Below are 13,137 nucleotides of genomic sequence, written 5' to 3'. Positions count from 1 at the left end.
TTTATGACACGTCAACAGTCTTGTATCATAAGCCACGGTTACCGGTGTTCATATCTTCGCAGTGCCTAAGGTAATTTTCGGAACTCCTAACTATGTTTAATTAAAAGTGCACGAGGGGACATTCATGTAGTAGTCGGCTGCCGGGAACAACATCTATGCCGACTTCGAGTTATTGTGCTTACGCTTAAATAGAAAATGTATAGAAAACATGAAACCTAGCTTACAAAATCCTATTTTACACTAAAAATAGCGACGAAAACTCAGGGAAAACTTCTCCCTAAGTCTTATTTGACTTTCTAAATATCTCAGTGAATCTCCTTCATCACACTATCCCCGAATGGCCACATATTGTGCAAATAGGGAAAGAAAGGTGACAAATCACGATGCTAGGCTTATATTAGGCTCAAAAATGGGAACTGAGTGGTTGCATCACCCAATGCGATTTGAGTGATGTCCACACGACATGTTTCCAGAGAAATCCTATGCCGAGACTTGCCAATGCCGTGCTTTTGTCTCTTCAATCGAAGTGATTCGTCCTTAGGGAGCTTTTTAATTAAGCGGATCTTCTGGTGCTCAGAGTGTACGTTCTGGGAAACCTCCGTATGTCTGCGCCCACCAATCAAATTTCCTTGGTCTGCTTTGCAGCTATGCACGTCAACAGCCGATGGCTGCACCGATCACAGAAAAGCTGGTGTATAAGAGGCCAGACACACCGCCTAACTTAAAAATGGAATCAGGGGATACACAGAATTTTATTTCGCCGGGGGGGGGGGTGAAAGAGGAAAAGGGAAAGTATGAAAAGAGGAACAAGTGATAAAAGGTTGGTGTGGCGTAGCTTATCCGCATAAAAAGGATAATCTGTGGTTAGTATTTTCGACAGGCACAGCTATTTTTGTATTTTGTTACTTCCTCCCTTCCCCGGGACAAAATTTCGGTTGGGGGAGGGGGGGGGGGGTGCGACCCCTGCACCCCCCTAATTACGCTAACGCACGCTAGTACATGACGCAGTCCAAATCGCCATGCCAGCGTTGGGTAAGAGATTAAAAATAAGCGGGCGAGAGAATAAAAAGGCACTGTATTCATGCTTTACTGCAGTAGGACTAAGAATGATGCTCATACAGTACAGTAATCGTTAGTGGGATCATTAGACAGATGTCGAAATGTCATTATTAAATGCATCTAATTCGAGCTATGGCCTTCATATGTGCGGCGGACATTCCGTAGCCGTGCTTTCCCACAACGTTTTGAATAACCAATTTATGCGACCAAACGAATCAAGTAACTGAGGTACCTGATTTTACACAAAAGTCAAGGTACCTGATTTTACACAAAAAATGTGGTCTGCGCTGTGCCATTATGCTTTCCGACAAGGAAGTCTTGCATGGCGTGATGGCACAGGCCAGATAATTTTTGTAGTCACTTCGTGGGATTAACTTCGTCATTCATGAAATTTTCACTTTTGAAAGCAGCAATTGATCATACAAGTGCACCGTACCAAAGCAGACCCGCGCAAATTAGATGAGTAAAATATATATAGAGAGAATTAAGTTTATTTAGCGACACAAGTCCGAGCCACGACATCATTATGAGCCTTAAGAGCAGGGAGGTGTTGCGCGGCCTTCCGAAGGTGGCCGGCTAGGCTGGAGTGCGCAGAGTGCTTCGGTGTGGGCAGGCATCCTGGGCACACCAAAATGATTACGCATTGTTTAAATTATTGGAAACGCCTCTCGGATGAGAAAATCATTAACCAGGATTAGACAAGTGTGGCTTATACTGGAAGTATTTCAACCGGAGGATGTTTTTTTTTAGTTTTGCAATTGGGCATTTAAAGATTAAGTTCGCTCATAGTCTTTTTTTTTTTTTTTTTGCTCCTACACACGCATATCTAGGTCTATTTACTCGCAAAGATGCTTGATTTAGTTCGTCCTAACACCCAAAAGCGTTTGACGTTGGGTGGTTAAATTGCTGTTCTCTTATTTGTAGATCCAATCTGTTCCTTGTAGAAACAAGCAGCCCTAAAGATAAACAGTGTCAGAAAGAGTGGCCGGCATCCATCTATTATCGTTTCCCATCGCCTTTAGTCAAGAATGTTTGTCAGAAGTGTTTCTAAAAAAACGCAGATAATCATAGCACGCGGCACAAATGCCAATAAACGAAAATCTCGAGCCTTGAGGAAGACGAATATCTTACTTCGGGGTCTCAACGCTATCTTACAATAATTAACCAATTCTTGCTGTAGTGACCTTTGAAAGACATTTGTTGATTTGGTTTTAAGGAACTTTTATAACTTGTTTAGCGTCCGCCAAGCGGAATTACGAAACACATTAAACTTGCACAAACAGCATCTGTCCTACAACCCTTCGCGGTGGCTCAGTGGCTATGGCGTTGTGCTGCTGAGCAGAAGGACGCGGGTTAGATTCCCGGTCATGGCGTCAGCTTTTATGACGGAGGCGAAAAGCACAAATGCCCGCATGTACGAGATTTCGGTTCACGTTAAAGATCCCCAGGTGGTCAAATTTAATCCGCAGCCCTCCACTACAGCGTGCCTCATCGCCTGTGTAGCATCGGCGCGTTAAACGCTACAATCAATCAATCAATCAATCAATCAATCAATCAATCAATCAATCAATCAATCAATCAATCAATCAATTAATTAATTAATTAATTAATTAATTAATTAATTAATTAATCAATTAATCTATAAATCCATTTGTCTTACAGCTCAGTGCTAGTACACCGAAGGAATGCTTGCCCATGCAGGCAAACGGGACTCCTCTTTGAGAAAGCGAAATCATTTCGGCTTCTTGAAAGTTCCAAGGTTGATATTAAGCAAGGGCGGGAAACACCAGGCGAAGAAGCCGATAAAAGTGAGGTCACAGAGAGTGAAAAGAAACAGATAAAACCTGAAAGGGGAGAAGGCAAGAAGATGCTTTAAGGGTGATAACTTACTGAGAGCTTTCTTATGAACTGCCGTTGACAGCGGCAATATGGTACTGCGCTATATCACGTTTTGTAACCGCCTGACATTTTAGAGCGGAAATAGGTGCGTAATTTCGCTCCGATATCATTCTAGGTTTCGCTGTAAACGGCGCCAAGAAGATAAAAACTAGAAAAGCGGACATCGTAAGGCAACCCGCATGGTGATGACGCCAACGTAACATCATGACAACCAGCTTCACCACATAAGACGTACTGAGCTTTTAATCTCAATGGTGAATCGGCGACATCGCATTGCGTGTAGCGCATTAGTGTAGGCTATCTCTCTTTCTCTCTTTTTTTCTCTCTCTTGCGAGAAACTCCGCCCACTGGGCTGGTGGTGAGGGTGAGCTAGTGCCTCCCTTCGTATTTGACAACGGCTGGGGGTGGCTCGCAACTATTTAAAAGCGAGTCCCGGGTAAGGACATAGCATTCTCTTCCGGACAGCGTGCACACCTCCAAGAATCACCATGAGGGCCGTTTTCTTCCTAGCAATGATCTGCGCGGTTGCCTACGCGAACGACGAAGAGCCCCAGACCCAGGAGCACCAGGAGGAGCACACCCACAGTCCCCACCACCACCATCACCACCACCACCACGGACACCACAATCACTCCGTTTGCGGTGAGTTCTGTCCCGTCCATTCAGTCTATGTTTTTTTGTCATTGTGTTCAAAGACGAAAAAAAAGGCTCTATACTGTAACCATTGCGTGCCTTTCCTGGTAAGTGCCGACGCTGTGAAATAAGATGCAATTAACTGGTAATAAAAAACCCGAAGACTTCGCTGAAACTTTTCTAAGTACCAAGGCTCCATAAACAGAACCAGACGCTGCGGTGTTTCGTAGGTTAGCGCGCAGTTCAACGCTAATCTACTAAGTAGCGAAGTAACTGAATCCTCGAAGACTGCGTTGCATAGGTAATTACTAGAATCATTCTAAGCGACAATGGGTTCTTTTTCCATCGTAGGAAATGGAAAAGCAAGTTTTGGCATCCCAGAACATTGCTGACCTCACGACCACAATGCGAAATGGGATTCACACATGAATTCCCTATTATATGAAAACAGGTCTGGGTTGTATTCACTGGCGAGGCATGCATGCAGTCAACCATATGAGTGCGCCCACGGCCGGACTGGAGGAGCGGCGAACGCGCACTTTCATACGGCCTGCGCACCCAACAAGGAAACCGTACAGCAGATTCTTGACAGAGTGAGGGCGCTTCGAACCAACCCTCTACCCCCCCACCCTTTTTTTTTTGTCGACGCATTGCCTCTGGCCGAGCGAGCCGACAACGCTTGCCGCGCGTGTTTTGGATCTGCCGCAGAATATCACCGGTATCAATGAATGCCTTCGCTGCTATATCTCACCAAAAAGAAGACTCGTTGTGCACTTCAGTTGCACGATTAGGTGTTTTAGCTGTATGTTTTTGACAGTGCGCTCGCTGCCAGCGCTCCGCTCAGCCCGACCGGAGCGTGAGCAGCAGAAACACGTTTAGCTAAGCGATAACCGTATCTCCCTCGGCGGGAAATCATTCGCGTCACTGGTCGTGCCCTGTGCGCGTGCAAACCAAGACATCATCCGAAAGGAAAAATAAAAACTGATATTTCAGTCACGGAAAATGCCGCGTTTATTGCCTGCCTCACCATTTTCATATAATACAGTCGCTGATAATATATGAAGGCCTCGCATATTTTTCTTCGTGTGCCCCGAGTTAAAATGTTTCTTTGAATTTTTTGATTAAGCGCTTCCGAGTGATAATATTAGGCTGTTTGACCCTATTAGACCGAAAATTCAGAAGGGGGAAGGAGTCGCCTATCTTAATGGCGCACATGTAAATTTACACGGACAGGTATCACGTGTACCAAGGCAGGGCCCATGCTGTAGGTCAACCGGCGAGGGTTGGTCCGCAGCGCCACGAACTAGCGGCGGTGAAAGGTGGGAACTATAGCCGAAGCGCAGGCCGTATGAAAGTGCGCGCCCGCCGCTCCTCCAGCCCGGCCGTGGTGCGCCATGACTAGTTACGTCGGGCACCGCGGGATGGCGGCACTTGTCCGTGCTAAGCACATGATATCTGTTGGACGTTCCAAACTCTACCCCGGCGAGCGCAAATAATGTCTCGAGTCCATTGTGAGTGTGATTAAAAACATCTCTGTTGACACCACAGATGAGAATCGGGTTGAAGCGAAGCAGACGACGCACGCCGGTGTTTTTTTCTTCGGTGTGCGGGCGCAGTGGCAGAAGGCGCACGATTTCCGCGGCGCAGCGGCCATGTATGTGGCCGTTTCTAGTGTTGCCAAGCGAAGAAGTTGACAGATAAATACCACCTAAAATCCCCGCCGCACATTATTTAATTATTGAATACAATTTTATCAGTGCGAGAACGGCCCCACTGGGTTTATGTTACAATTTTACTTTTATACATTCAAGAGATCATGCGTCAAGCAAGAAAACCAAACGCACTGGACACATGATTTCCTGAAAAGCGTCTTTATAACAATGTCGACCAGGTCCCGAAACAATTCATTATATGGCGGTTTTGTTAAAAGCAGCGGAAGCTATTAACAGTGAGGCGCACGGGCAGCGCAAAAAAGCTATGTGATGTTTGTAAAAAACTCTGGTAAGAGTTGTAGCTTTCGCCGTATAATTCTGTGTGGCAAAGGTTTTCTGAAAATGTGCCAAACTTTTTAGGTCAGCATAAAAACGTTGCGTAAAAAGCTTGTTATTTGCATATGATGTTTTGTAAGTGCTGATTTTCTCGCTACATCCTGCTTGCACTAATTGGTGATGTCGGCTGTGACGATGCGTGCATAATTTCGCTAAAAAAGCAGCTAACGTTTGGTAACCCCGCCCCCTTCCCTTTTTTTTCTTTTGGCTCGCTGAACCTGACCGACCCATCACTGCACGCAATCGAGCTAATTTGACCATCAACGAGGAGCGCGATTTGTTTCAGAAATGGGTTCAGCGTTCTGGTATCATTAGTACTCAGGCTATGCTTGCGCTTGGTGATGTCACATATTTAATTTTAAAGTGATGGCGCATGCAGAACTTCGCACATAGCCCACTTAGCCAAATTCATTACAATGGTTGGTCGTGCATTTAAGAAACACACGCGCGGTCGTTTTTAAGCGTGTTGGCTGCGAAGACGCATGCCTCACATAAATTGTAGCAGAGTCCCTCAAAGCATTACGGATGGTTTTTATAAAGTAGGCTAACATTGAATTTATAGAAGACTGGGGTGGCTTGGACAGCCGCTGCAAGTCTCTGTGAGCGTCACTGTAGTAGATCGGGAGGAAGGTACACAGACCACCTCTAGTCGGCTTTTCTTTCTGGTCTTTGAAGTAAACTGAAGCTGAGTTATGTAAGCTCGTCGCATGTAAGATGCCGTAAGAGCAGTTTGTGGTGCACCGAAGCCTTGGTTATGATCTCATCTTGCACGAGCAATCTACCACGCGCCGGCACCGACCAATCACATGCTGCTGTTACGATATCTTAAGTGCAAATATCTTTGCGAACCTGTGGCCTGAAGTAGTGGTCTTACGCTGCCACCTAATGACGCAAATTGTTACTCTAAATCACCCCTTGAATGCAGCAGCCCACCCCCCGGGAAAGAAAGTGAAGCAAGCAATCTCTCTGGTCCTTCATTAGTGAACACCGGGCACCCGCTGAACAAAACCGGCAATAATGCGCGAGCTGGGTGTGCCTGGCGTGAATGGCATTCATGACTGGCGCTCATGAAGTGAACCGTCAGTATTAATTTTGTTTCCATTTCAGAGCTCGATGATAGACATCTCGGTCATGTGCTGGCTTGCGTCGAAGAAAAAGTAGGCGAGGAGGTACGTTGTATTCCCCCACGTCCAAACAAAAAAATATTCTGAAAACTGTTGAACCCGGCATGGTGTTTCTCTTTCGCGAGGGATATGAAAGTATGAATGGAAGAGAAAGGGGGGGGGGGATTTTCGTTAATGGTTGCCTTTATTGTCCCCAGGAGAACGTGTAGCTTGTTTATTATTCCGGCGTAAAATAACCTTTAGCGTTTGTAACGAACAAACATTCCGATTAAAGATCCAGGACCAATTTTTAAAAAGGAGGTAAACTTCTACTTTTTGTTTCAGTAATTGCTTCTTAACACAGAATTGCGTGCACAAGGCAGGATTAACTGAGCAACGCATTTGCGGTGTCTGACAGGGGCCGCTTGTTAGCTATGCAGGTGATATGGTTATGAAAATTTAAGTGCCTTTTAGTGTGCGCTCAGTTTACCCCCTTAATTTAGGCAATGCCAGAATATAAGGACAGTGCCTTTCGCGAGAAACCCACTTACGAAGTGTAAGAACTGTTTCTGTTCTGGAGGTTATCCATCTGCCAGAAACTCACTGTTACATACAATGCTCTCGTTTGATTCTGAAGCGTTCGAACACGAGGGCTATGCTAGGACGCAGCTGTAAAAGTATAATATTAGCACACATTATGTAAGATTCCATATGCCGCCCCGCCTAGAAGTACAAAGTGATACTGTGCCTCAACTCTCAAAAGTCCAACATGCTAGGGTGACCGATTTCAAAGTGTTCTTTTCCTCCTAGGTCAAGGTAAAGCTGGATCAGGTCCGTCAGCATCTCCAGTGTGAAAATGTCCTTTGCGGCATCAGGAAGGTGTGCGAAAGCAATGGAGGCACCCTGGTAAGGAACAACGTAACGCTGGTTGTCGTGATTAATTGTACACAATGCGAATAAACCTGAGTGAGTGGTGAGTGAGTGAGTGAGTGGAATGAGTGATCGAGCGAGCGGGCGAACGAGATCTTTCAGTCTTCGATGTCTCACACTGCAAACTTTTGTTAACTCGAATATGGTCATTCACGTAAAAGTGTTAAAAGCACTCGCTTAAAAAGCAGTTCTTCGGCCGAAGAGTGGAGCCAAATCATCAAACCGCATGCTCCAGGCGCCCGCTTGCAATATCGCCGCCTTCTTTGGGCCCTCTATGCTCATGGTAGAGCTAATAGCGCATTTTCTGAAAAACGTGTACCATGGTGTAACTGTTGATAATGGCATCACATCCGTATCTCTGCAGGAGGGCAACCGTGGCAACCAGACCAGCGTTTTCACGGTGAGTGCTTCGCAATAACGAAATGGTATTACGGCACGCGTATAACTTTACATGTTTAAAAGAGCGTTTTTTTTTTCTTCAAAGTACTACAGAAGAACATAATGCAAGGGAGGGAATATTTAAATCACAGGGACGAAATTACAACGCTTCCAGAACCACGCTGAGTGGTTTGCTTTATAAGGAAGTGGGAAGTGTCTGTGTTATCTAATTAACATATTTGTTTGCGGTCTTGCCCAAGGAAAGATGCCGTTATCTACGTCTGAAATTACACAAAATTTAGGGAGTTTCACGCACCGAAGCTACACCTTGGCTATGAGGCGAGCCGAAGTGGAGTACTGGAAATCAATTTTGATCATCTGGGGACCTTTAACGGGGCACCGAAATCTCCACACACGGGCGTTTTTGCCTTTCGCTTCCATCAGAAAAACGGCAGCCGCGACCCGGATTGTCACTGCGCTAAGCAGCACAAAGCCTTAGTCGCTGAGCCACCACAGCGAGTAAATGACACAAGACTTTGAGAAATCAAACCACCGTAATTTCTCATATTGATGCGAAAGCTTTTATTCCCCATTCTGAGAAAGATCGCTGTTGTTGTCGGGTCAAGAAAATGGTCCCGGCTGTAAAAAGTAAATAAAAAACACTTCTTTGATGCGATAGGACTTTAACTCGGGTATCCAAAGTTGCAGCCCGATGCGCCACCGCAGCCGTACTTCCGCACTTTGCCAGTGGTCAAACAAAGTTGTCGCTGTTGTTGTTCCTTTCTTCGTGGCCATTTCCCACTCGGGCCATTGGCCGGGAATCAGGAGCTTTGAGCGGCTAATGTGTCCGCTTCAGATAATCTACGAAACCATGACTGTAAAGTCTAAAACTGCCATCGTAGTTCGTGCTGCCTTACACCGAAACGTTATAAAACATGAGTAAGACATGTGCACACCAGATGCGGACAACCATGATTTTAGGGAAGCTGTGGCGTGTGCCAATTGCGCGCCGTAAGACGTAAATTCACGTCGTCTGGCCAGTCTGGCGCCGCATATTCGCGCCGTATGAACGAAAGCGAGGCTCAAACACGGTGCAGAAGAAAATAAGCGGTTCGAAGTAATTCGCGCCGAAAACAAGGGAATGAAAGCGAAGAGAAGCAAGTACGATGTAGTAATAAAAAAATTATGACCATCGTCAGGGCGTCGCCTTCAAAACGGCTAGGTAGGCCTAAGCGCCTGAGGAATTTTTAGTTGTAACGTTAGCTTTCGAGCGTTGTGATGTAAGCCTCAAAACCAGGCGTAGTGATAGAAGGGTGCAGCAGTGCAGGACTCTGCAGTGCAGCGCCATGCAGTGCAGTCAGTAGTACTGCTAACAGGTATTTATGGAATTTGTCGTTATCTCTGACGAGCCTTACTATACGAAAAAGGCACTCTCAACATTTTTCTGCAGTACTGGGGTGCCCAAACGGTCGCGATGTTTCGGTGACTTGTTGATTTCATTGATTGATTGATTGTAGGTTTTTTTAACGCGCCGACGCAACGCAGGCGATGAGGCGCGCCGTATTGGAGGGCTCCGGATTAATTTTGACCACCTGGGGATCTTTAACGTGCGCCGAAATCTCGTGCACACGGGCGTTTTTGCTTTTCGCCTCCATCAGAAAAGTGCCCTCCGCGGCCGGGAATCGAACCCGCGACCTCGTGCTCAGCAGCGCAACGCCTTAGCCACTGAGCCACCGCGGCGGGTGGTGCCTTGTGCGGACAAAGTTCAAGCCCCACGTTGTCCTTCCTTTACACACAAAAACTCATTCGGAGAATCCAATTTTCAACAAGAATAATGGTTTAATTTGTTTTGTAATATACAGCTTGTAGCGTTCCCTAAAATACATGTGAATATTTTATGTAACGTCGCTCACTGCCGTCGGCCTTCCACGCCTGTCGCGAGAGTTCGACATTTCTCTTTTCAAGGCAATCGCAAGACACATTACCCACAAATCGAGGAAGGGTCTGAATTGATAGTGTATCGCGAGCCGTGCACGGCCAGAATGCTTATTTCGCCAATAACAATATTGGTCAAAAATGCCGTTTTTTTATGCTGGGATCTTTTTGGACTCTAAGGTCGTGTAGGGGCCTGTTAAAAGTAACCTCCAAAGAGAATATCATTGTGGTTTAGTGCCGAAAGCTCTGAAATATCGCGCTTGGCGCTGTACTCAATTTTATCACTGACTCCCGAGTGGACCACGGCTTTGGAAGATGTATTCTTTTCTTATTGTTTATCCAGGAGTCAGAGAACGCCGAACTTCGCGCAGCATTCTTGGGATGCCGACCTAATGACGCTGCCCATGCCCACCTCGGACAAGCTGCTCCTGCCACTGACGCCCCCGCCGCCGAAGCTTAAACATTACAGGCCTTGAAGCATGTTTAACCTTAATCGATAATGGTAATAAACTGGAACCACAATTACTGTTCCACGTCTCGTGCTTTCCCATTCCAGTGACTTCTTAGCGGACCTGCCAGGAGGCAGCCTGTCCGAAACTAATGCTCCTCCTTCCCAAACTTTCTTTTTAACTTAATGTATATTCTGCCGCGACAAAAACAGTTGGACATTCGTTAGAAAAAGACTGAACAAACCAGTAAGAGCGGTCACTACCCTGACATGATGTATGCCAGTGGCAAGGACCAGCTTAAGATTTGACGCGAAGAAGTAGGAATGAAGAGAGGGGGTGGTGTTGGCATGCTCATTAAACAAAGGACCGACTGGCAGAGAGTGCATGGAAGCTGTAAAGAGCATCTATGGTTTAGAGGCACCATAGAGGGGAAAAATACATGGTTAGGAGTGGTGTATCTGTGGACCGGAAGTAGTGCTAGGGAGGAAAATGAGGAGATGGTAAACTGTTTGAGGATAGATATAAACGAGTTCAAATATTCGGGTGAAATAATCTTAGTTGGAGGTGTGAATGCCCACATAGAAGGTTTGGATGGATGCACAGACCATAACGGTTCTCTAGTCATAGATCTATGTTAGGAAAACCGGCTTGTAATAGTAAATACGAAAGCAAGTGTGACGGACAAATAACGCTGGAAAGCGGTAACAGGCAGTCCAGCATAGACTATAGTTTAGTATCCGAGACAGTATACGAAAGGTAGCGGGAAATGAGGATAGATTAAAATTGAACAGACAGCTTAGGAAGCGACTACAAGCGGCTTACATTGCACTTTGGAGGCGCAATCCAGACAAATTTTGAAATAGGTACAATTGGAGGAACTAATTTGAACAATGAGCAGTTAAAGATCGTCGCTGATAGAATGGCAGATGAAATCGATAAATACCCAGACAAAAATTGGGATTACGACGAAATGATTGCGTTCATAAAGGGTAAGATGAATGAAGCAAAGCAACAAAACCGATGGAAAGGGAAGAAAAAGCCTAGAAGCTGGTGGAATAAGGAAATAAAAAAGGCTATGGACCAGCGAAGAAAGGCGTCGAGAGAACAAAGAGAACCAAAAAGAACTGGTATGGAACCGGAGGTAGTGAAGGAAAAATGGGATATCTACCGGTGAAAAAAACTAGAAGTGCAGAAAATGGTGCAAGCAAAGATCAAGCCTAAAAGTGAACAATGGATGGCAGAAATACGGAAGGACAAAAGCGTATCCAAGAAGTTTTGGAACCACATGAAATTGCTAAGCTCAAAAAATGGTATACATAAAAAATTCTTGATTGATGAGGAGGGAAAAAATTTAGAAGGAGAGAACGCGTTAGAGCATATTCATCGAGTGATTAGTGACAAGTTTAGGGCAATAGTGGTAGGGAAACCTACACCGATAACATCAGCGCCACAGAAGACTGCGGAAAGGGAAATAAGTTTGAGAAACCTTGATTGGAAAAAAGCAGAGCAAAAGGTTTCCCCCAAGGCAGCAGTGGGCCCGGACGGAATACCAATGCAACTGATAAACCTGCTTGGACCTAAATGTAACGAATCGTTCATGAGGGCAATAGATAAGGTGGTACAAACCAAAGAAATACCAGAGGACTGGCTAGAAAGTAGGATAAATTTAATATATAAAGGCAGAGGCAACAAAGACAGTATTGATTCATACAGACAACTTACAGTAACGTCATTGGTGTATAGATTCGTAATGCAGGCGATAAAATCAGAACTTCAAGCATGGATAGAAGAAAATGAAATACATGTGGAACTGCAGAATCGATTTAGACAAGACAGACGATTTGATAATAATTTGTTCGTGATAAAGCAGTGCATTGAAATTGCGAAAGCGCAGAATGGACCATTATAGATTACGTTCTTGGACATTAAGGGGGCATATGACAACGTAAACAGAGAACTGCTGTGGAGAATGCTGAAGCTCCAGGAATCAGATGACGAGTTCATACAGTTCCTTATAGCAATTATAAATATAATAGAGTGCACCTTACATGGGAAGAGCAGAAATGCGCCCAGCAGGTCAACACCCATCGGGGACTGTAACAGGGATGGTCTTTGAGCCCAATACTGTTCATGCTTTAGATGGCAGAGTTCGAAAAGAAACTGGAGGAAAGTCAAGTAGGGTTCAGCCTAACCCATATGCTGCAAGGCGAAGTGGTACAACAGCGTATTCCGGGAATGTTATACGCAGACGACATTGTTCTTTTAGCTGATAACCAGACCGATATGCAACGGCTAATAAATATTAGTGGCCAGGAAGCCACCTACCTAGGGTAACGACTTCGGGTTAAATTTTAGTGCAGAAAAATCGGGAATAATGTTTTCAATGACGCTACCACTGACGCAGTGTCTATTCAGCAAGGCGAATTAACCAGAGCGAATGAATATAAATATCGTGGAGCATGGATAAACGAAGGGGATAACGACTTAAGAACTCACGAGGAGCAACATAAGGGTAAGGGAAAGCGAAACGCAGCTATAATGAAGCATACAGCTCTGTGGGGGTATAACAAATATCAAGTAGTGAGAGGAATGTGGAAAGGAGTAATGGTTCCGGGTCTCTCATTTGCGAATGCTGTACTCTGCTTAAAATCAGACGTTCTATCAGGCCTTGAAGTGAACCAGAGAACGGTAGGACAATTGGCC

General features: G+C 45.3%; 1 protein-coding gene across 1 annotated transcript; it reads left to right on the top strand.

The window, feature by feature from the left end:
- The first annotated feature begins 3,395 nt into the window (after positions 1 to 3,395).
- Positions 3,396 to 10,507, top strand: LOC144144107 (antimicrobial peptide microplusin-like). Its single transcript, XM_077675501.1, has 5 exons — positions 3,396 to 3,600; positions 6,747 to 6,808; positions 7,553 to 7,648; positions 8,037 to 8,072; positions 10,329 to 10,507. Exons 1-5 carry the CDS (start codon positions 3,447 to 3,449, stop codon positions 10,443 to 10,445), a joined length of 465 nt encoding a protein of 154 aa, XP_077531627.1. The 5' UTR covers positions 3,396 to 3,446; the 3' UTR covers positions 10,446 to 10,507.
- Positions 10,508 to 13,137: the final 2,630 nt, after the last annotated feature.

This window comes from Haemaphysalis longicornis, unplaced genomic scaffold, assembly GCF_048455015.1.
Source record: "Haemaphysalis longicornis isolate Haplotype H1 unplaced genomic scaffold, Haemaphysalis longicornis Haplotype H1 scaffold_1, whole genome shotgun sequence".
Classification (NCBI taxonomy): domain Eukaryota; kingdom Metazoa; phylum Arthropoda; class Arachnida; order Ixodida; family Ixodidae; genus Haemaphysalis; species Haemaphysalis longicornis.
The sequence above is the reverse complement of the archived record's forward strand: the minus strand, read 5'-3'. Positions and strand labels throughout refer to the sequence as shown.

Coding starts and splice junctions, on each gene's coding strand:
- LOC144144107 (XM_077675501.1), top strand. CDS start 3,447: ATGAGGGCCGTTTTCTTCCTAGCAATGATCTGCGCGGTTGCCTACGCG. Junction 6,809..7,552: donor AAGAAAAAGTAGGCGAGGAG/GTACGTTGTATT, acceptor TTTTCCTCCTAG/GTCAAGGTAAAGCTGGATCA. Junction 8,073..10,328: donor ACCAGACCAGCGTTTTCACG/GTGAGTGCTTCG, acceptor TTGTTTATCCAG/GAGTCAGAGAACGCCGAACT.